This window comes from Silene latifolia, unplaced genomic scaffold, assembly GCF_048544455.1.
Source record: "Silene latifolia isolate original U9 population unplaced genomic scaffold, ASM4854445v1 scaffold_70, whole genome shotgun sequence".
Classification (NCBI taxonomy): domain Eukaryota; kingdom Viridiplantae; phylum Streptophyta; class Magnoliopsida; order Caryophyllales; family Caryophyllaceae; genus Silene; species Silene latifolia.
In genome coordinates, this window is record NW_027413609.1 from 3713510 (window position 1) to 3738784 (window position 25275).

Sequence of the window (25275 nt, forward strand, 5' to 3'; positions counted from 1 at the left end):
TTCTGAATGTATAATTCAAACTGTTTTAAACAAACTGGCAGATCTCTGGATAGAAAAATCTCAGCTACAGAGATTAAACTGGCATAAGTGAAAAATAGACGACTGGAGGCCGACATTTCAGCTGGAAGAGCTTCAAATCAGAGTATACAAAAGGCTTTTGTTGTGATTGGGATCAACACAGCATTCAACAGCAAAAAAAGGAGATCCTCCCTCAGACAAACTTGGATGCCTGCAGGTCTATAATCCATATCATTCTTAAACAACCCATGATTAAAACTGGCTCGAGAGTCTCACGATTGTTACTCACAACTGATAAAACGCGTTCCAACTCCATTGGAAATGAATATTCTGACACATCCTTTTTCAATTGTCTTAAATCATCAGTTCTACATTTTTACGCTCATGCTTTGCTCCTGAATTCCGTTATTTCAAAAATGCAGGGGAAAAACTAAAGAAACTAGAGAAAGAAAAGGGCATAGTCATTCGATTTGTAATAGGGCACAAAGACGACACCGGGAGGATTCTTCACATCTCGTATCTTCTAGTCTCTCTATGTTTAGTAATGCCATGCATAGATCACAACGGGTATAATTTCTCCTTTTTCTTTTCGGTTTTCGAAATCGTTGTCGATTTGTTCAATTATTAGCTGAAGTGCTGGAATTTTTCATTGTTGTTACTGATTTTGAATGGATTTGAGCTTAATTATTTATCGCTGTAGCCTAATTTGTCGTGTTGGAAATCAGTTTTACTGATTTGTCGCTTTAATTTTCAGCATGTTGTTTGCATTTTTGGAATTCAGCAAAAGTTTGATGTCTTCTCAAAACATGTAACAACTCACACAGGGTTTAAATTGCCTCTAGTTGAGGTGAGAAATGAGTTCACCCTTTATCGTTGTCAAACATGAAGTCTGAAATGTCGTCTAAAATTGTGAATTCATTACCTTCTGTTGACCAAGTTATTGGTTTTGTTGAAGATGAAATATTTGATCGCGGCGTCAGTAGCGTTTTGAAGGGTGTTGGCAGTCTTCTTTTCGCTTTTGGAAGTACTATGGGAGCGTATGTCCTAAATAAACAAAATAAAGACCCACTTTCACAAAATTGGGTCCTACATTCACAAAATTAAGTCTAGCATTCACAAGATAATCGCTAAGTTACAAAATTAGGTTCAGGATTCGCAAGATTCGCTCCATGATTCACAAGATTAGGTCCAAGATTCACAAATTTGGGTTCAGAGTTCACAAGATCAGGCCCGAGATTCACAAGATTAGGTTCAAGGTTCACAAAATAGGGTTCAAACATAGACTTGATTTTATGAAACCTGGACTTGATTTTGTGAAGCTTGGATATATTATATGAACCCTAGACCTGATTATGTGAAACCTGATTTTGGAAAACCTAGACCTAATTTTGTGAAACTTGGACTTGATTTTGTGAAGCTTGGACTAGATTATGTGAACCCTAGACCTGATTTTGTGAAACTTGATTTTGTCATACTTAGGCTTGATTTTGTGAAATCTAGACTTGACTTTGTGAAGCTTGAACCCGGTTATGTGAACTTAGGACTTAAATTGGTTATGTATCATATTTCATGTTTTTGTTATTTGTTGATGCACTGTTTGTACTTATCATCTATTAGCTCAAAAGGTAGAGCATTGTGCTATTGCGCAAGGTGTGGGTTCGAGTCCCACATAGATGAACACATATAAATATACGATTATAATATATTTATCAATGTTAATATATGTCCAATGTCACTTGTTTGTGTGTTAGATTCACAAAATCGGGTCTAGGATTCACGAAATTAAGTCCAGGGTTCACAAAACCATGAAGTAATTTGGTGAGGTCGGCCGCCTCGCCATAATTAACGGCCTCACCAGATCCGGCCTCTATATATAATCGAGTGTAGAATACTTATTTAATTTGTTAATTGTATCCTTACTAGTCAAATTAATGTTTTACTTTCCTTTTTTTTAGATTTTTATAACCAATTTAGGGTTTTTGCTAAATGGTGGTGGAGATTGGGTGGTTGCCTAGTGTTAGACGATGTCACGATGGCACGGTTAATGGTTGTCTGGCTCGTCGCCGGTGAGAGGGGCGGGTAATGGAGGTGGGTCTGTGAGTGGTCAAGGGGCAAGATAAAGAGGAAAGAGAGGGAGGGAGAAGAAAGGACGTGGGGCGGGAGAGGGAACGATGACCAGTGGCCAGTGGTGGACATGGGGTTTCGGCATCATTGGCCCGCAGTGGTCATGGGGTTTCCGTGCCAGTGTTCGCCGAGGACAGAACCGAGAGGGAGGGTGGCTAATGGGGGGTGTACTGCGAGGTTATTGCTAGAGGTGGTGAACGAAGGGCGGTGTCATGGAGGTCGCATGAGACATGGGAGGGGAAGGCATCCACTGAAGTTCATGTGGGTAGCGGTGGGTGGCTAGGGGATGGGCAGTGGTGGTGTTAGACGGTGGTAGGTTAATGCTGGAGGTTGGGGGAAGAAAGTTAGCGGGTTTGCTTCTTTTTTTTCTTTCTTTCTTCTAATGCAGTACAATTTCGTTGGAAATGAGAGGTGCAATTCTGTCAAAAGCGTACTGTAATGAGTATTACGTAGTACACATATTACTCATCATAGTACATTGTTCACCAAATCGCCCATCTCATTTCCTCTCTCAATTTCTCACTGGTGTACTACATAGAGAAATTATTAAAAGAAAAAAAAACAGAAAAAAAAAATGTACAGTACACCCAACCACCCTCTCCCACCACCCTGCTACCTTCTTGCTATCAAGCCACCACCGACTCTCATAATCGGCGCTCACTGCTGGCCTAAGCCCCAACACCTGCCGTCCTCGATCACCCCTAATACACCCCATAAAACATCATTTTTGTCGTGACTCACTGAATGCAAGTTTGCATATACGTACTAATTGACATGGCATCTGACTTGCATTTGACAGTATGTTGTCCTGCATATGTATGCACCATCTTTTGATAGTCGGTTCTTTCTGGAACTAATTCTTTCTGGCCAACTTGTTTACGGAGTATTAGTTTGTATCTATCAAAGCACGTATTAGAGCACCGATACTGCCGACGGTAGTGGATACTGCCACTCGCTACTGCAACGATCACCGCGTCGTTCATTTACCCTTTGGCCCCTTCACTCAACCCCACCATGTAACTACCACTGATAACCAAACCAAACCTCAAAAAACTGAAACCCTAAATAAATCAATCAATCAGAATACCAAAAAAACGTAAACAAAAACGCTAATTTGAGTAAGAATTACGAAGTACTCAATCAAGCACGTACCCCTTTTAGAATCAAATTATGATAGATAATAGAAAATATTTGATAAATTTGAAAGGTTGTATCGATAGAATTTCAGAGGATTATTTTTCAGGATTTTAGTTAAGGGTAGGCAAATGGAAAAAATACGGAAGAAAAGTACTACCTTGAGTAAAAAACGTGCTGCAAATAAATTACGAGTTTTTATTAACTGTTTTTTTTATCTAATCTTTGTAGAAAAGAAAAGAAAGACCTACAATTTTTCTTATTTTATAATGTTCATAAATTAATTATATTTCAGTTTATTTTATATATCCCTTTATACATTTCCCAATTACGAACAACAAGTAACACATGTTTTCAATAATGTTTGAATGTCAATTATATTAAAAAAAATATGTTTCATATGTTATAATGTTGGTGTCAATTATTGAGATGTTTTAAGCAGGGGCGCACCCACATACAATAATGGTGTAGCAATTGCTACACCAAAACCCACAAAATTAATGAGAAAATGAAGATTTGTTTTACCATCTTATCTTATATATATATATATATATATATATATATATATATATATATATATATATATATATATATAGAGAGAGAGAGAGAGAGAGGGGGGTGGGATCCGGTGAAAACAATCATTTGGTAAGAACGGTGAGAACAAACTTGATAATACCCAAAAAACTCGATACTACCCACCAAACTATTAACGCACGACATTACCCACCACATTGAAATAGAAAAGGTCCAACCCATATCTCTGCCCTCTCATTTCAATTAGCACAAACACACCATTTGTCATCTCCATCCACTACAACCCACCGTCGGTCGTCGTCACCGACAGCAATCACCGGAAATGTCAAAGAACTGGCGAGCATCCCCCTACGCTGACGCAAATTCGGTGACACCATTGATCACCACCAACCCTGACATTTCCTGATTCATGAACCTCAAGTCTCGATTGTCCTTCCTCCGGCCAGACAATGACGGCAATCTCTCCTTCCTGCCATATACCGGCGGTGGTGCTCCAATTATGCCGTCAATCCAGATGACGCCGCCAAACCACGGGTTACATTAATCGTGCCCCTTCATCGCTCTTTATATTCTATTCTAATTCCCTGTCATCACCGGATCTCCGATCGTATCTCACATCGCGGTGTCATTAAACTATCAATAATGTACGCTGAAACGGGAAGGATGGTTGTTTCGTTCCTTGACAAACTTATACAATTATGGATCGCCTGAAATACTCGGGATCCTTTGGAAAATGGTATTCCACGAACTGCAACAAACACCGACAATCAATGTATTTGGGTTCTATATTGATGCATCTCAAAGCAATTTTAATGTATCTAGTAAGTAATTTTGTGTATCTATGTTTAGATACATTAAAATAGTGGTTAGATACATCAAAAACATGAGTATTTACATTAAAAATAGGCGATCGAGAGTGAAGAAGAGAAGCTTAGAGACGGGAATTCGCGAACGATCAACAACAACAGCAACTCCTACTCATTTTCGATCAACAACTAGTACCAAACAATTATGGGGATTTTTCGATGTAGAAATATATTGATCGAGGTGTTGTTGGTGTTCAAGAATGGAATGATGGAGGAAGGTGGTGGCTGACTTTAACTTTAATGGTTAATAATGGTGAATTGAAGGAAATTTTCAATTGAATATTTGAGTTGGAATTGTTTCGGTTAATTTGTGTAATTAGAAATGGAGATGGAAGTTGTATTAGAACGGAAGTAACACATGGGGCCTGAAGGATTTATCTCAATATTAAATATATATCAGTAGTGGATTTTTTTAATCCAATGGTCATTGTTTATATTCTCACCGCTCTCACCGAGTAATCATTCTCACTAGGATCCTAAATATATATATATATATATATATATATATATATATATATATATATATATATATATATATATATATATATATATATATATATATATATATATATATATGGTCGGGATCCGGTGAGAACCCTTGCTAAATCATCCTCAAATCTTGTTCCGAAAGTTTTGATGGATAATTTACCCTTAGTTTAGTTTATTCCAACACATTTTTGGTATAGCTAAACAAAAAATTTTGATTTTCTTAACAAAATATAAACTTAATGTACAAAAATACAATTAGGTATACTAAAATGGCTATAGATGCACTGAAACGAATACTAGGTGCATGAAAATTGTTACGTGCATGAAAATAATTACTAGGTGCATGAAAATATTAGGCTTTAGGTCCACGAAAACGAGTTCTAGGTGCGTGAAAATTGTTAAATACATGAAAAATGACTAGTAGATGCATGAAAATTAATAAAATTTTCTCGTCTCAATTCCAGTCAATAATTTATACTTTTTGGACCAAGAAACATGTTATCTAGGCATAAAATTCTATGCCGAATCCAAATATTTCGTTATTTTTTAGAAAGAAAATACGTAAGGTGGAGTTCTCACGGTTCTCACTATGTAGGTGGTTCTCACCGGATCCCAAATCTATATATATATATATATATATATATATATATATATATATATGTATGTATGTATGTATGTATGTATGTATGTATGTATGTATGTATGTATGTATAACTGGGTTGAAACGCTGTGGATGAGCCACATGTCCCATACAGCCTTAATGACAAGCATTAATTACAGGTAATCATTTAATATGAACATAATAAATACAGTATAAATCTCAGCAAATATTAAATATAATTTAATATTTTATTATAAAATTAGATTAAATAATTACGTTAATTTGATTCTAAATTTATTAAAAAAATATTTTGATAAAAATTCTAAATTGTAAATAAAAACGTTTATTGCAAAAAATGCTTTCAATCGAGTATAATTTTCATTTTATTTATTACCATATTTTGATATGTAGAGATGATTAAAGTGAGTAACTTACAATGTTTTACATTTACATAAAAAAACATTTTGAGAAAGTTATAAAACTTAGACCATCAAATTTATTAAGAAAAATATATTTGTAAGAGTCATTGTATTTATTAAAAGCAAAACTTTAAAAAGCTACTAAGATATAAGTTTTTATAGTGTGTGAACGAAAAAATTATATTGCGACAAATTAAATACATATGAAATTTTGAGAGGTTTAAATACTTTGATAACGAGTATGTATGTACACAGTCAGTGATCGCAAGTGAATTTGAATAATTAAAAGAAAAGTAATGATTATTAAGTAATATAATATTACATAGAGTTTTTCTACGTGGTAGCCCGTGTTTCTTCGCATTCTACATGGTACCCCTATATTTTTGAAAATATAAGTGGTATCACTAAATTTACTAAAATCTTTTAAAAATATCCAAACTACTAAAAATAACTATTTTAATATGTTAAGTTTTGTAAGGAAAATATGTTTACAATTGAGTAAACGATTTTTATGTTAATGACATGAGAAATTATTGGCAAAAAATTAATAAAAAATGTATAAAATAAACATTAAAAGAGGCGGGTTAGAGCATTTTGGGTATTTTAAGATGTTGTTGTTATGTTTAGGGGTACCACTGGTATTTTTGAAAAGCGAGAGGTATCATATAGAAAAACCTTATTATATAAACAATATGAAAACGTATGAAACGCATTACATTTTCCTTTAATATATTCAGTTAAATATGTATACGTCAAGAATGAAAAATTGATTATGACTAACTAGATATTAATTTTAGTTAAATATTTTATATGTTATCTTATAAAAATGATATTTGAGAAAGTTCAACCTATTTTATTTATGTGTAAACTCTTAAACATCATTATATATTAGTTGTTAAAAAAAAGGTGCAAATTTCTTATAGATATGTTTGACACATATCACATGTAAGACACAACCAAAACATTTGAATTAGTTTAGACCCTATATGTTTGATACATAAATATCAAACGTTATACATACAAAATTAAAAATTGCATAAAATTATATTAACTGATTTGGAACATAACGTATCGTGAAATGATATAATTTGATAACTTAATGTTGATTATTGCATTATTCGAATAAATTTTATTTTAATTAATATGATATTTGATCAGTTACAAATTTTTTTGTAAAACGTTGATCATGCATAATTAACTATAACTTATTAGTTTTAATTAAAATTATATGTAGTTTATTTTAAAACACTGAACTTAAACCTTAAAAAAAATTGAGAAAAAAAATTAATTTACTTTTATTTATAGGTAAAAATATTAAAGATTATATATAAAGTAAATTATTTTTCTTTAATTATAAAAATAAAATTTTAAAATAGGCCGCAAAGTGGATACTACCTAATATATATATATATATATATATATATATATATATATATATATATATATATATATATATATATATATATATATATATATATATATATATATATATATATATATATATATATATATATATATATAACTAGGATGGGAAGCTGTGGATGCGACACGTGGCATATTTAGCCTTAAATACACCCATTAATGACAGTTTAATTATTAATTACAAGCATTAATGTAGCATCAACATCAACAATAATTTAATAAAGTTATTTATTAGATTAAATTAAATAAATAATATAGTTAATTTTAAAAATATTTTGAGGAAACTTGCGAAACTAAAATTTTTAAATTTATCGCGAAAAATGCTACCGTATGAGTCCAATTTCATTAGAGTTATTAACATATAAATTCAATGAATGTGTACTCCCCAAAGATGAAATATACTTCACTTTTTTAATTTAAATGCATGTATGTAGTACAATACAAACAAATTTACGTAAGAGTTGGGTATGTATATACATTATTTTTATTTATTTTTTGCATGTATCTAAAAATTCTATTCATACAACTTTTAAATTTTCAAAATACTATTTAAATATTTTTATACCGTGGAGTTATGATAACAAAATTTTAAAATCTTATCATACAAATTGAGGATTTTACAAGATAATTTAAGCATTGAATTCCATATAGTACTTTTGTATGTAATTTTTTTTGTTTAATTGGAAAGAAACGAGAAATATCATGATTTCAAGTGGCTATACACACTATGGTCAATTTCTTTTGTTTAATTAAAATTGAAAAGAAACGAGATTATCATGATTTCAAATGGGTATACACATTGTGGTAAACAATAGGTATGCACATTGTGCTAAGAAGTGCATATGAATAATCACAATAAAAACAATGATTATTAAGGACATTTGTGTTATAAGAGATGTGAGAAAATAGGAATCATAATTACTCTTTTTAGTTATTCTCAAATAATTGTGTATACACGGTACCATTTATAAACCATTGTTTATTATTTACTTTATATATTTTATTTAAAAATACTTCGAAGTAAATCAGTAAAAAAAAAGATTTGAAAAAGGTTAATCATTTTATTTTTAAGTAAATTATTAAATATTACATATCAATTATATACATTTTCCTTCAATTATATTCATAAAATATAAAAACAGATTGTGCGAAGCACGGGATACTACCTAGTAAAATATGTATTAATTAGTCATTAGATGACATTGTGTCTCACGTAATCATTCTTCCCCACTATAATCTCATTTAAATCACAATTCCCATAGTATATTAGTACAGTATATTACAATTAATGACGCCATATTTATATCTCATTTATTCCATTAATCTACATGCCATCATAATTACTCCATACTTCCAAGTTCCAACTAATCCTGTAAATCTTTTTTACTCCCTCCATAATAGTATATATGACGTTTATCCACAAACACAGTTATTAAGAAACTATTAACTCATTGTTATGGCATTAAATAGGGAATCATTTATAGCTTTGAAAATAGTACATTTTAGTCCTCTATTTCTTCATGACAACCGTGTGTGTAACACCCCCATACTCCAAGTGCCTTAACAGGACCACTCAGGTATAAGGATGCCACCATCTCGGTTACCCGAGGCATGATATTCATAAGACAATAACGAAACAACTTTAAAAGTAAATAAAGTATAAAGTGATTACATAGCAATTCCAAACTGATAAAAAGAAATACAAGATTCTCAGACGGTCTACTGCTAAAACTATCAAAGCCATAAAACATCGTCTGACACAGCGGAAGACTTCTAACTGCCACGTGATGACTCATCCCAACTATCCCATACGCGTCATATCATACCAGCTCAATAACTGCTCACCACCCCCGAATGGATCACCACAGTTTTTAAAACATTTAAACGGGGTCAGTACTAATCACACAATTTATATATATCAACAATAAGATAAACAGACAGCCTAACTGTCACACACACAACCACACCAACTCCAACAATCTCAATCACCGACTGTCCACTGGACCAGCCCTGCCAGTGGGGGACCGCAGTCGTATCCACCAAATCCCCGCTCCTCATAATGAACGATAACCCTGTCCATTAATGTGCACATCCCCTTCCGTGGCGGGTTCCACGAAGGGCGAAACTAGGGCGTGAAGCCACTCCCGCAAGTGACCCCACTCAGCCGAGGACACGCCTCGAGAACCAGAGATAAACAATCACAATCAACAAACCGTCACAATACAATTACTATATCATTCAATCAACCGCAACACATCAACAATCATCCCATTATGGGACTAATACTGAGTAGGAAATCCTACCTGGAAAGCACAACAGTCAGACGGTATCAACAGCTGTATCAAAAAGCCTCTTCTACAAAACCTCCTCCTATCATACAAACACATAAACACTACCAAATCACAATCTACACAAAACCCCCAAATCCCCATATTAGGGTTTAACCAACTTAAAGGAAAAACAGTAAAAACGGTACATAGATCTTACCCTCGACGCAAGGATCTCAACGGTATAACAAACGATGAAAACCGACCTTCCAAACTCCGGGATTTGCTAACAATGCGATTAAAGGGATGAACGTACTTGCTTTCTCTCTTTGTGATAATTTAGGTTTTGAAAAGTGTTTAGAATGATGACGGAAAAGATTATATACCTTAATCGCATAATTAACAAAACCCGAGAAATAACTCCCCGTAAACCGGCTACTCGATCGAGTAGCTAAGGTACTCGATCGAGTGCCCCCTTACTCGATCGAGTATCCTAGTTACTCGATCGAGTACCCAACAGGTCAGAAACTAATTTAAAACGCAACTCACCCTTACTCGACAGCGTAAGGCCTACTCGATAGAGTACCCAAAGACTCATAAATACGGAGTATTACAGTCTTCCCTCCTTAAAAAGAACTTCGTCCCCGAAGTTCAACCCATACTCAAAAACAAACATACTAACTCGATCAAGACACAACAACGTCACTAAGAACTCAAAACAAAACTCCAACTCAAACATGAACTCGTAACACCAACTCCACTAACTATTCCTACCTCCACAACATGGCTCACGATATCGTATCGACTCCATTATATCTCTCTCAACACTAACTCCATACACTACCAACTAGCTCCGTAATACATCATCCAAAGCCAATACAATATCAAAATACCCCTAACATCTAACGGAATGTTACATTCTACCACCCTTAAAAGAAACTCCGTCCTCAAAGTTTACTTACACTCATAAACATCATCATGCCACTATCAAAACTCTCCAACTCCTAAACATCACACTACTACAAGCACGGCCATGGCCTTTTAACAACATCAACCACAAAACAAATCCCTCCTTTACGCTATGCTAACACTCTACTTCGAATTATTTTACAACATGCACAACCATGAAACTCACTTTTATCGCATCCTACTCCTCTTAAGACAAATGTTACGTCCTCGTAACTCACTAATACTAAATCCTTAGTTAAATCATCTCATCATCCTCATCACCACCACATGTCAAAGATAACCGCCTATAACCTCATTTCTATAACCGTTCCTATTTCCAAGGCTTTCTTACTTAAACAGTTCTCATACTTCAATTCACTCTGCACTCCATCTAACTAATGTGGGAAATAAATCTGTATACTTCCCTTAAAGTAGAAGGATTATAACAATTTAATAAAGATGATCCAAGGTCATAAAATAAAATACATAAGCATAAGTAAAAAGATTTAAAATTAACCTTCGGTCCTAGCAAATATGGCCTAAGAACAATATCAAAATTGATATTCGCCTATTAGTTGCACCCAAGACGATCTGAGATATGCCATTTGATTATGCTAAAAATCAATATAAAATTTTCTGTAAAATTTAATTGTCTTTGTGTTCTTGTGATGAGAAAGAGGAGGCAAGGCCAAGAAAAAACATTAGGGTAGAAATAATTCTCTACCTTTCTTTTTATACAGACCGAAACTTGGAGTCAATTAGGAAAAGAAAAACTTTCCCTAATTTCGGCCAAGTGAACCGAAATAAGGAGTATTTTCAATTAGGAAAAGAAAAACTTTCCCTAATTTCGGCCAAGTGAACCGAAATAAGGAGTATTTTTCTCCTTATTTTGGTCTTTCCAAAAATATATAAAGTGTGTTAAATTGTCATCTAGTGAGGATCGAACCCATGACCTCTTGGCTTGTGTACCCTCACTATTACCACTATGACACATTTAACTTGTTGCTATTAAATACAACTGATTATATTTAACTACGAATTAACAGATTAATTCGTCCAAACTAACCTTATATATATTTAATTTAAATATAACTTATTATATTTAATTTACGAATTGACCGTTAATTCGTCTCAACTTAATATTATTTAATTTTATTAAATAATTATCTCATCAACACATTGACTAACTTTTTAGTCATTTTGGGTATCAATGTAATTATATTTCTATAACCACATTTCTCAAACACGTCCTATAGGTGTGACCTTTAGGGACCAGTTGATCACCGCCATCTGTATGATAATAACGTCAAACTTTCTAGCAAGCCAACCGTTATTAGGTAAACGTTAATCAACTGATTAAAAATACGAAGTATACCCTTGTGAACCTGTAAGAGATTTACAAATGTTATCACACTAATTTGTGGAGGACACAAGCTCCAACAAACTCCCACTTGTCCTCACAAGTGTATGTGCGATAACCGATTCTCATATCCTATAAAATTTCTCCCACTCAATGTAAAACAATTTGCAAATCCGAATTCACAAAGGTCGTATTTTACAAGCGATCAGTATCAAGAGTGGTTTTCCCGACTAGAGAGTAACTTAACCGATAAACGAATCAACATTCGAGCATGGCCATGCATTTCAATTACAACTCCTCGAGTGGCCCCGAGAAATAACTATACCCGATAAAGGTTGGATATTTTCCTCAACTCGATCTTGCGGATGTAAGCACGTATGAAATGACCGGAAAAAATCTACTTAGCCCGATTCGCTACGCTAGACCGTGAGAAAGAAACCAAAGTCACCCAAAAGCGCCTTAATCTCAAGAGACGGTTGATAGTCAAAAGAATCGACTCTAGGTACACAATGGATGTCCTATCCACGACCTGGCACCGAATGTTATAAAACATTTAGGACTCCATTACGTTGTCACAAAAAGTTGTCCTACGAGGTATCGTCATAATCTCGTATCTGTGATCGATTAGTCAACCGTTTAACTTATGGCTCGTTGAACCCACCATCAATCGACTGCACAATATAATAGCCGGAGTTATCAGCTCACATTGGCGATTACGGACCAAAACAAATATAATGTAATTCAGTTCACTTTGTGGCGTTCAATGTTGTCAGTACAATCCACATGAAAAACAAAATATTATATATATAAAACGATGAAGTTATAAATAGTATATGAAAAAGATAATATATCAAATCCATAATCAAGTACTACAACTCAGGAACATGTTTAATTCCCATGGAGTTAACATGCCCTACATGCTTATCATAATTCAACGGTTTGGTGAGAGGATCCGCGATGTTATCATCCGTCGCAATCTTGTCAATCACTATCTCTTCTTGCTCCACGTAATCACGGATCAGGTGAGCCTTCCGAAGTACATGTCTAGATTTGTTGCTAGACTTAGGCTCCTTAGCCTTGAAGATGGCACCTCTATTGTCACAATAGATGGTGATCGGGTCATTCGAACTAGGAACTACCGAAAGCCCTTAAAAGAATTGACGCATCCATATCGCTTCCTTTACTGCCTCCGAAGCGGCATAGTACTCGGATTCAGTAGTAGAATCTGCTAAAAACACTCTGTTTGGAACTCTTCCAGCTGACCGCGGCACCATTAAGAGTGAAGACGAACCCGGACTGAGATTTTGAATCATCTCGATCCGTTTGGAAGCTAGCATCTGCGTAACCGGTTGCGCATAGCTTAGTATCGCCTCCATAAGTCAATACCCAATCCTTAGTCCTCCGTAGGTACTTGAGGATATTTTTGACTGCTATCCAGTGTGTTTCACCTGGAGTCTTTTGGTACCGACTCGTCATACTCAATGCATATCCCACGTCTGGACGTGTGCATATCATGGCATACATGATCGATCACATTGCAGATGCATAAGGAACACGACTCATGCGCTCTATCCCTTCAGGCGTCGTGGGTGACTAAGACTTGCTCAACTGCATCCCAGTCGTCATAGGAAGGTTCCCCTTCTTGGAGTTGGTCATGCTGAACCTCTCAAGAACCTTATCCAAATAAGACTCCTCACTAAGTGATAACATCCGTCGTGATCTATCTCGGTAGATACGGATTCCCAAAATACGCTGTGCCTCACCCAGATCTTTCATCTGGAAATGGTTCTTTAACCATTCTTTAACCAAAAATAGGAAAGGAATGTCATTCCCAATCAAGAGTATGTCATCGACATACAATATCAAGAATACAATCTTGCTCCCACTCGACTTGATATATAAGCATGGTTCCTCGACCGATCGAGTGAAGCCATACTCTTTTATCACGTGGTCGAAACGATGATTCCAACTCCGAGAAGCTCGCTTAAGTCCATAAATGGAACGCTTAAGCTTGCATACTTTCTTAGGATGTTTAGGATCTATGAAACCTTCGGGTTGCACCATGTACAACTCTTCCTCCAAATAACCGTTTAAGAAGGCGGTTTTTACATCCATTTGCCAAATCTCATAATCATGAAATGCGGCAATCGCTAAGATTATCCGAATGGAACGTAGCATGACTATAGGTGCAAAAATATCATCATAATGCAATCCTTGCACTTGAGTGAAACCTTTTGCCACAAGTCGTGCCTTATAGATATCTGGTTGCGCGTCTACAGAACGCTTTATTTTGTAAAGCCATTTGCACTATAGAGGTTTTACCTTATTAGGTAAATCAACTAGATCCCATACGTTATTCTCATACATGGAGTCCATCTCGGATTGCATGGCTTCGAGCCATAGCTTTGAGTCGGAATAGGCCATAGCACCTTTATAGGTTGCGGGTTCATTACTTTCTAGAAGTAAAACATCATTCTCCTCGACCATACCAATGTATCTGTCCGGAGGATGAGAGTCTCTACCCGACCTCCTAGGTTCCTCAGGAATATTAACCGTATTATCAGTTGGAGGTACAGCTTCCTCCATCTGTTCCTCGGTTGTTGGTTCTGGAATCTCCGACAGCTCGAAGGTTCTATTACTCGACTTGTTCTCGAGAAATTCTTTCTCTAAGAACGTCGCACTAGCCGCAACAAAAACTCGATGTTCGGTTGGCGAATAGAAGTAATGACCAAATGTTCCTTTTGGATAACCTATAAAGTATGTCTTGACCGATCGCGGGCCGAGCTTACCTCGTGTCTCCACTTGACATAAGCCTCGCAGCCCCAAACCCGAATAAAGGACAAGTTAGGTACCGTTCCCTTCCACATTTCATATGGAGTCTTGTCGACAGCTTTAGACGGACTTCGGTTAAGTATAAGAGCGGCTGACAAAAGAGCATAACCCCATAATGATTCAGGCACTACTGTGTGACTCATCATGGATCGAACCATATCAAGTAAGGTTCGATTTCTCCGTTCGGACACACCATTTAATTGAGGTGTTCCAGGTGGAGTTAACTGTAGAGCGATTCCACAGTTCTTTCGGTGTTGATCAAACTCATTTGAAAGATATTCGCCACCCCGATCTGAACGGAGTGCTTTAATCTTTCTACCCAGTTGGTTCTGTACCCTATTCTGGTATTCCTTGAATTTCTCAAAGGACTCACTTTTATGCTTCATTAAGTAAACATATCCGTATCTACTCAAATCGTCTGTGAAAGTGATAAAATATCTATAGCCATCTCTAGCGGTAATTGACATAGGTCCACATACGTCCGTATGTATGAGTCCTAATAGGTCACTAGCGCCCATTCCAACACCTTTGAAGGAAATTCGAGTCATCTTGCCAATGAGACATGATTCACACGTGCCATATGCAGAAAATCCGAATGAGGGAATAGTCCCATTATCGACGAGTTTCTTTACGCTTTCTCATTTATGTGTCCCATTCGACAATGCCATAGATAGGTTTGATCTTTGTCACCAACCTTTAATTTCTTATTATTCATGTGTAATACTTCCGTGGTTTGATCTAAGATATAAATTCCATTCATGGAAACTGCTTTGCTATAAATCATTTCATTAAAAGAGAAAATACAACTATTATCCTTTATTAAAAATGTAAAACCGTCTTTAGCAAGTACGGAAACAGAAATAATGTTCTTAGATAAACTGGGTACATAGTAACAGTTATTTAAAGATAACTCAAAACCACTACGGAGTTGGATTACATATGTTCCCTTCGAGGCAGCAGTTACTCGTGCTCCATTCCCGACTCGCAGGTCCACATCACCTTTTTCGAGAGGTATGATGTTCTTTAGGCCCTGCAAATGATTACACAGATGAGAACCACAACCAGTATCAAGTACCCAAGTTCCGAAACTTGCATGATTAATCTCAATCATATGAATATAAGATGACATACCAACAGAACGACGCGGCTCGCCTTGATGTCCTCACGGTAGACGGGACAGTTCCTCCTCCAATGTCCAGTCTTGTGACAATGGTGGCACTCTATGTCACCGCCCTTGCTCTTTGTCTTGCCCTGTGAGCCACTAGTCTCACCAGGCGCACTCTTACCGTTTCCTGGCTTCTTAAACTTTGGCTTACCTACAGCTAGGTCGCCATGAGCCTTGCCCTTACCTTTACTCTTGTTGTGAATCGTGAGAACATCCTGCTTCATGCTTCCACTCAATTTCATATCCTTCTCGGTCTGTACGAGAAGGGAGTGTAGCTCATGAGGACTCTTTTTCAAGTCATTCATGTAGTAGTTCGCCCTGAAAAGGGCAAAACCATCGTGAAGAGAATGAAGCATTCGGTCAATGACAATGCTCTCACTGATTCTACAATTCAGTGACTCCAGTTTCTCGACATTCTCAATCATGTGAAGAATGTGTGGGCTAACCGGTTGGCCCTTCTGGAGTTTCGCATCAAAGAAGCGACGGGTATGCTCATATGTAACGATTCTCGGTGCCTTTGAGAACTCGTTAGTGAGCATGGTGAAAATCTTGTTTGCACCTTGGGCAATGAAGCGTCTCTGCAAATTGGTTTCCATTGCAAAGATGAGTACGTTCTTTATCGCACCCGCTTCCATAACGAAATCACTATAAGCGAGTGACTCGTTGATTCCTGCATTTGGGCCTGGGTTGACCGGTATTGGCTCAGTTAAATACCTGAGCTTACCGTCAGCAGTGGCAGCATTCCGTAGTGCCGCCTCCCAGTCCGCAAAATTGGACCCATCATTATTGATCGAGTGGTGATTCATTTGGTCCATGAACATTTTAAGCCAGGACGAACGATCTAGTGTGGCACTAGGCATTGGGATTGCGTTATTTCCAGCCATTTTTGTTGTAAAGTATTATTGATAATAAGCGTGTTCTACATCTGCGAAAGAAGAATAAAATAATAAGCATGCATCGTTTTTATTTTAAGTCTAATGAACTAATGTCATAACGCGAAGACTCAAAAACATTTATACAATTGACCTCCCTCAAGAATTATATAAATGACCCCAAGACTCAATTCTCTGTATATTGATAAGCTAACCTGTTAGCTAATTCTACCGTTAGAATTCTTGGTCGATAAATTTCTGTAAATACTATCTTTAGTCCATCATAATCACGAGAAACTCTTCGGACTACAATGTTAAGGTAAACTAAGTCAACACAACTACTTACCCAACGTAGAAGGGGTCATATTAGGCCTACCGACGAAGAAGGGACTCATAGATGTTTGCCCTTATAAAGACTAATCTCAATTTCCGTTTTAGAGGAAGATCCCATCAACTTTATTTAAATTCATTTTAAGTGAACTATAATCTAGCATGCGAGAATGGTTAAACTAAAGTGATGGCTTAAAGACTGTGACATCTGCATGTCCAAGAAAACTAACATACAACCTATATGAGTCAATTTTCATGCATTTTAGTAGTAGGTGGTTTGGTTTTAGGCGGAATATGATGTAATTACTAACATGTGAATGAAAAGCAATAAGAATATAAAAACGTAAAAACAGTAAAAATCCTAGTGTGGCCTATCCTATCAAAATGAACAATAAATACAAGTTTGGAATCCATCCTTGGACCCGAGAAGCTTGTCTTGATGTTCCATCTTGATCCATGTAGCGGGAGTGAGCTTGAATCTTCATCTTTAGTCTTCTTTGAAATTACAATAAGTAAAATTACATAATTGACCTATTAATTACATTCTAATTTCAAAACCCAAAACTAAAATAAAGGAGATTCGAGATCTCATAATTACATAAGAAATCATGTTTCCTTCATTACGAAAACATAATTTGACTAAGGCCACACTAAGTATTAAAAAATACAACCGATTGCAAAAATAAATACGTAAATAAAATTCATTCATTCGATTCATTCAACAAAAATAAAAGCATCAACTAAAATAAATTAAACATACATAATACAATACATAAATTATGTTGATTAATTTATCCAAATCACCTATTTAAATTAAATTAAGTGACAATTCCGCAATTTAATCACATTAATTTCATCCTCAATCCATATTAAACTTGTAATATGAATTCTATCCGTCAAAATTTTAAACTGCTTTAAAATAACTCAGTATCATTAAATTGTGAACCGATTCACAATAACTAATTGGCCAAAATAAAAAATAAAAAACAAAATCCAATTTTTTTAAATTGGTCTCGGCTGGGAAGAAAAAAAACAGATTTTTTTTTTTTTTTCAGCTGTCACGGCTGATTTTTTTTTAAAAAAAAAACAGCCCCTTTCCTATTTTAATTCGGTAAATTGGAAAAACAAGGAAAAACTTTCCAAAAAATTTTTTCTCTTTCTTTTTCGGCAAAAAGGCAAATAAAAAAAACTTTCCTATTTTTTTCTCTCGATTTACCAAAAAATAAAATTAAAATAAAGTTTTTTTTTTCGGTAAACCCTAAAAAAAATCGGCCTCCTATTTTTTTTTTTTTTTTTTTCCGGCAATATGCCCTAAAAAAAGATTTGATGACTAAATTGTTTACCTTTGCTATTAGAACATGATTAGCATATGAAATAATAAACATGATCAATTTATATGCCAAAAACTATATAGCAAAAACAATCTTTTTATCATAAACATGACGATTCCATTTAATTTTAACTTAATCTGCATTAAATCAAAAACTACCAATTCTTCATATGATAATTTTAACTGATTATAAACTATAATATGAAAAATAGAATGGAAAAATATCATCAAATAGAAAGAAAAAAAACGGCACAAAAAACCGGCAAAAAAAAAAATTCGAACCAAAAAAAGATCCGAAACCCTAATTTTTTTTTTTTCGAAAATCCTATTGTTCACATACAAATTTTATGAAAATCATCAAAATTAAAATCGTGGCCTAGTACTCTGATACCACTTGTGGGAAATAAATCTGTATACTTCCCTTAAACTAGAAGGATTATAACGATTTAATAAAGATGATCCAAGGTCATAAAATAAAATACATAAGCATAAGTAAAAAGATTTAAAATTAACCTTCGGTCCTAGCAAATATGGCCTAAGAACAATATCAAAATTGATATTCGCCTATTAGTTGCACCCAAGACGATCTGAGATATCCCCTTTGATTATGCTAGAAATCAATATAAAATTTTCTGTAAAATTTAATTGTCTTTGTGTTCTTGTGATGAGAAAGAGGAGGCAAGGTCAAGAAAAAGCATTAGGGTAGAAATAATTCTCTACCTTTCTTTTTATACAAACCGAAACTTGGAGTCAATTAGGAAAAGAAAAACATTCCCTAATTTCGGCCAAGTGAACCGAAATAAGGAGTATTTTTCTCGTTATTTTGGTCTTTCCAAAATTATGTCATCTAGTGAGAATCGAACCCATGACCTCTTGGCTTGTGTACCCTCATTATTACCACTATGACACATTCAACTTGTTGATATTAAATACAACTGATTATATTTGACTACGAATTAACAGATTAATTCGTCCAAACTAACCTTATATATATTTAATTTAAATATAACTTATTATATTTAATGTACGAATTGACAGTTAATTCGTCTCAACTTAATATTATTTAATTTTATTAAATAATTATCTCATCAACACATTGACTAACCTTTTAGTCATTTTGGGCATCAATGTAATTATATTTCTATAACCACATTTCTCAAACACGTCCTATAAGTGTGACCTTTAGGGACCAGTTGATCACCGCCATCTGTATGATAATAACGTCAAACTTTCTAGCAAGCCAACCGTTATTAGGTAAACGTTAATCAACTGATTAAAAATACGAAGTATACCCTTGTGAACCTGTAAGAGATTTGCAAATGTTATCACACTAATTTGTGGAGGACACAAGCTCCAACACTAATACCGCAAAACCCTTAGCATAACCAATACTCCAATACTTCCACATTACCACAACATGACATACCTCTCTATATAGACTATATAAAACTTCTATCGCCAAAAGCATAACTCACGGTCCACACGTGTTACGTACACTCACACAAGATCCTCAAGTTCTTTTCTTTCATCACTGCAAAACTCATACATGACTTAACAAGACACTAAATCCAAACACCCTTCCCTCACTGGCCCAACGAAAGATTAAAACCACCTGCAGCTTTCAGATCATTACCACACATGTTCTACGAATCACTTGCCATGACTATGTGCACCGATGTCTCATTTACAACAAGGTCAAATGTTCTGTACAACCTCTTACAACTGTGCCCTATGAACAGAAAATCACTATACCATCACAACAACAAAACATACACAACTTTCTCCCATATCATACTCTACCCTCACACCCAAGTTGAAACTGGTAAGAAACATCAACAAACAAAACAACAGTCTACATGTTCAACCAAAACTCACAAAGAACAACAGCAAACAAAACAACAATCTATGTATAACTGGTATGCACTTTCGAAAACTCGTATCATAATCATCCCGCCTACTCCACCACAACCGGTGACGGCATCACAACACCGTCACCAACAACCGCACCGCAGTGCGAAAATACCCGCATCACAACACGAAGTACCGTGCTCGGATCACCACCCGAGGCACCACAACCGCACCGATAGACATCACAACTTACTCAAACCCATAAACACTGACTCAGCATAACTTCTCAGACAAGAAAAACTTACTCAAATCCACTTTATTAAATCACAACGCAACATATTATATGGATAAACAGATAAGCACCTCATGAACATCATCTCTACCATTTCACGAAATACGCATGTGTTATCAATGCACATAAAATTATAACTAGCCATGCCAAATCAATCAAGTTATTACCTTTTTAGCCTTATTCCATCAGATTGTCGTACCCTACATATATCACAAACATTCATATAACATCTTTATAACTATCACACCATACCGCTTCTCGTGAGGTCAGAACTTCACACAAACATTTATACACATCATAGACCCATAATCACATCCAACTAGTCAATCCTGATCACGTAAGTTACCACTCGATAAAGGTTACCTGTCGCCCGAGATTAACTCATATGCCCCTCATAACATATTTTCCCATTTGCATAACCATCACCTCATGCCATACCATTAATATTCAACCACTAGCGCTCGCCTCATATAACCACATCTTATACTCCCTTACAACCATACATATCAATCCGGCCTTTGTAAAATCAACCTCTCTAGGACTGCTGTCTTTCTTATCTATTATCACCCTTAACCACTAGTGACAATACCACCACTGCTCGTATACCAAACCTCTTACACTCATATCAAAACAACACGGTTTTTTCTCCTATCTTTGGTTAACATCCCCAAATAAAGAACATCAAATCCATCAACAAAATTACCTCAACATTATTCCCAATACTATCTTAATTGTATCGTCATCTAACTTTCCACCAAAAATCTCATATCGTGTAAATACTCCACCAACTCTTTCTCCCTTAATTCCTCGAAACTCATTATTAATCATGTTGTCCTGAATCTCCCATATAACCATTAACTAACATCCTCATGATAATATCACACATTTCGATGATTCCTTACCTTTATATCACATAACTCCGGTGAGAATTTTCCTTAGCTTACTTTTTACTCTTCTTTTCTATTCACATTCAACAATACCATTTAATAGCTCAACTCCTTATTACTTCTATCTAATTCTTTAGTGCTCCGGTTACTTTCTCATTCCGCCAAAGCTCAAATCCCATTATTTCATGTCGATATCATCTCACTCTTTCTTACCATGGATCTTCTATTATTATGCTATCGCTCACACTTGTCACTAACCTATCCATAAAATCAACGTTCACTGTTTAAACAACTTCATTTCATGCCGTTAAATGCCCAAAGAAATCACACGTAGTTTCACCTCTTAATAAACCAAATCTCCCAAACTCACTCACTGTCTACAAATCCACCTCGCAACATGTCTCCATAAAGTTCACTATATACCACTCTTCTCAACCCCTTTAAAACGAACTTTCACTACATATATTCTTGACCCACACGACTCCTAACCATCTCACTCCATAATTCTTTACACATCTCAAGTTGCCACTATCCAAACCTTCCTTTCAATCTTTTCATTCTCACGTTCCTTAAACTTACATCATCCCTTGCCCACATTCACTTACATTTTCATTACTCAACATACAATCATGTCACTCATCTCGTCTTACACAACATGCTCTAAGCCTCAATTAAGCCTTATCAAACTCCCTATTCTTTTTCCTCTACCTATCACAACACATATAACTCATGTCCTCCCCACCGAACTCATACTCATCATAGATGTCACTCTTTACATCATAAGATTGGGTAACTTACGCTTCAAGACCAACGCATACGTAAAACAATGCATAAAGAAATAATTTAACATCTTTGTATTAAACATAATATGCAACGAAAGTCAAAAGATAAGCACATGACCCGAAACAGGGGTCACTAGATCGAGTACCGGCCACTCGATCGAGTAAGGGACTTACTCGATCGAGTAGGTGAAGATCAGAAGCACGTAAAACAAATCACCAGGGCTACTCGATCGAGTAACTAACGTACTCGATCGAGTTCCCCCTTACTCGATCGAGTACCAAGGATACTCGATCGAGTACCCCAATTCTCAGCATTGTCCAGTTTTCGTAAAACAGTCATAACTAACTCATTACTTGGTCGTTTTGGGCGTGTGACCTATCGTTAGAATCGTAAAAGAACAAGTTATCACCTCCAATTGGAATTACATTAAAATCATTTATGCATCTCAAGTTATAACAGTTTAAAGACAACCTCTTTATAATCGAAAAAACATAACTACTTGATTTTACTTCCAAACAACTTAAACGACAACAAGGTAAACAAAAACAACCCAATACTCATGAAACCAGTAGTCCTAATCACATATTACTATTTTCGAAAGCAAAGAAACAACATTCATCATGCACTACCCACATGTTTTTATTCTATAGCCTTTCGTAAGACAAATCATACTCATACATTACAAATCCTATTACATGTTACTAATACATTAATATTACAAATACACTTCGTCACCTAAACATATTCATAATCACAAAATTCGTATTCTCATGCTATTGCCACTCCATCTTTTCCAGTAAATTCATCCATTTAAACCACATTCTTCATGCAACATGTACATATGAACAATAGTAGGCATGTATATGAAATCATTATATAAAATTACACAAACAAAATTATGTATAATCATATCACATATGAACTACTCCCTTTTTCCACCACATTACTCATCATTTTCATACACTTTTCTAACAATTCCAACCAACATTGTAAACCAACTATCATGCAACATGCTTTCAATCAACAACAGTTCTATATACTTCACCAACCTTTCATTCACAAACTCGACCTTCTACTCCAAACATCCAACAATTACAACATACATCATCATATTCTCATACGAGTCAACAAGCATCACATACGACCTTGACATACACCCCCCATATGACCGGTTCAAAATTGTAGGGCAAGTTCGTGACTTTAGGACGTCTCCCAAGCCTTTGCATTAGCTCCTACAACCTTTACCCCGAGTTCATTTTAATTGACTCCCTATATTCATTAAATTCATTTGTTACAGGTGTCAGGATCGTCTCCCTGATACCATTTGTAAAACCCCCATACTCCAAGTGCCTTACCAGGACCACTCAGGTATAAGGATGCCACCATCTCGGTTACCCGAGGCATGATATTCATAAGACAATAACGAAACAACTTTAAAAGTAAATAAAGTTTAAAGTGATTACATAGCAATTCCAAACTGATAAAAAGAAATACAAGATTCTCAGACGGTCTCTATTTGCTAAAACTATCAAAGCCATAAAACATCGTCGACACGGCGGAAGACTTCTAAGCGTCACGTGATGACTCATCCCACTATCCCATACGCGTCATATCATACTTGCTCAATAATCGCTCACCACCCCGAATGGATCACCACAGTTTTTAAAACATTTAAACGGGTCAGTACTAATCACACAATTCAATACATATATCAACAATAAGATAAACAGACGGCCCTAACTAACCGTCACACACACAAGCACACCAACTCCAACAATCTCAATCACCGATGTCCACTTTGGACCCGCCGCGATGGGGACCGCGGCCGTACCCACCAAATCCCCGCTCCTCCTCATAATGAGCGATAACCCTGTCCATTAATGTGCACATCCCCTTCCGTGGCGGGTTCCACGAAGGGCGAAACTAGGGCGTGAAGCCACTCCCGCAAGTGACCCCACTCAGCCGAGGACACGCCTCGAGAACCAGAGACAAACAATCACAATCAACAAACCGTCACAATACAATTACTATATCATTCAATAAACCACAACACATCAACAATCATCCCATTATGGGACTAATACTGAGTAGGAAATCCTACCTGGAAAGCACAACAGTCAGACGGTATCAACAGCTGTATCAAAAAGCCTCTTCTACAAAACCTCCTCCTATCATACAAACACATAAACACTACCAAATCACAATCTACACAAAACCCCCAAATCCTCATATTAGAGTTTAACCAACTTAAAGGAAAAACAGTAAAAACGGTACATAGATCTTACCCTCGACGCAAGGATCTCAACGGTATAACAAACAATGAAAACCGACCTTCCAAACTCCGGGATTTGCTAACAATGCGATTAAAGGGATGGACGTACGTGCTTTCTCTCTTTGACAGTAATTTAGGTTTTGAAAAGTGTTTAGAATGATGACGGAAAAGATTATATACCTTAATCGCATAATTAACAAAACCCGAGAAATAACTCCCCGTAAACCGGCTACTCGATCAAGTAGCTAAGGTACTCGATCGAGTGCCCCCCTTACTCGATCGAGTATCCTAGTTACTCGATCGAGTACCCAACAAGTCAGAAACTAATTTAAAACGCAACTCACCCTTACTCGACAGAGTAAGGCCTACTCGATAGAGTACCCAAAGACTCATAAATACGGAGTATTACAGTGTGCCTCTTCATCTCCTTCTACAAACATCATATGCACTACCGAAAATACTTTGGAGCCAATTTTTTGGTG

General features: G+C 35.8%; 1 protein-coding gene across 1 annotated transcript in view; it reads left to right on the top strand.

The window, feature by feature from the left end:
• Nucleotides 1–900: 900 nt before the first annotated feature.
• The window catches only part of LOC141640047 (putative UPF0481 protein At3g02645), a 30082-nt gene continuing 5707 nt past the window's right edge, over nt 901–25275 (top strand). Inside the window, exon 1 of the mRNA XM_074449008.1 lies at nt 901–1055. Within this exon, the coding sequence (XP_074305109.1) occupies nt 901–1055 (155 nt within the window). The remainder of the gene's footprint in view (nt 1056–25275) is intronic.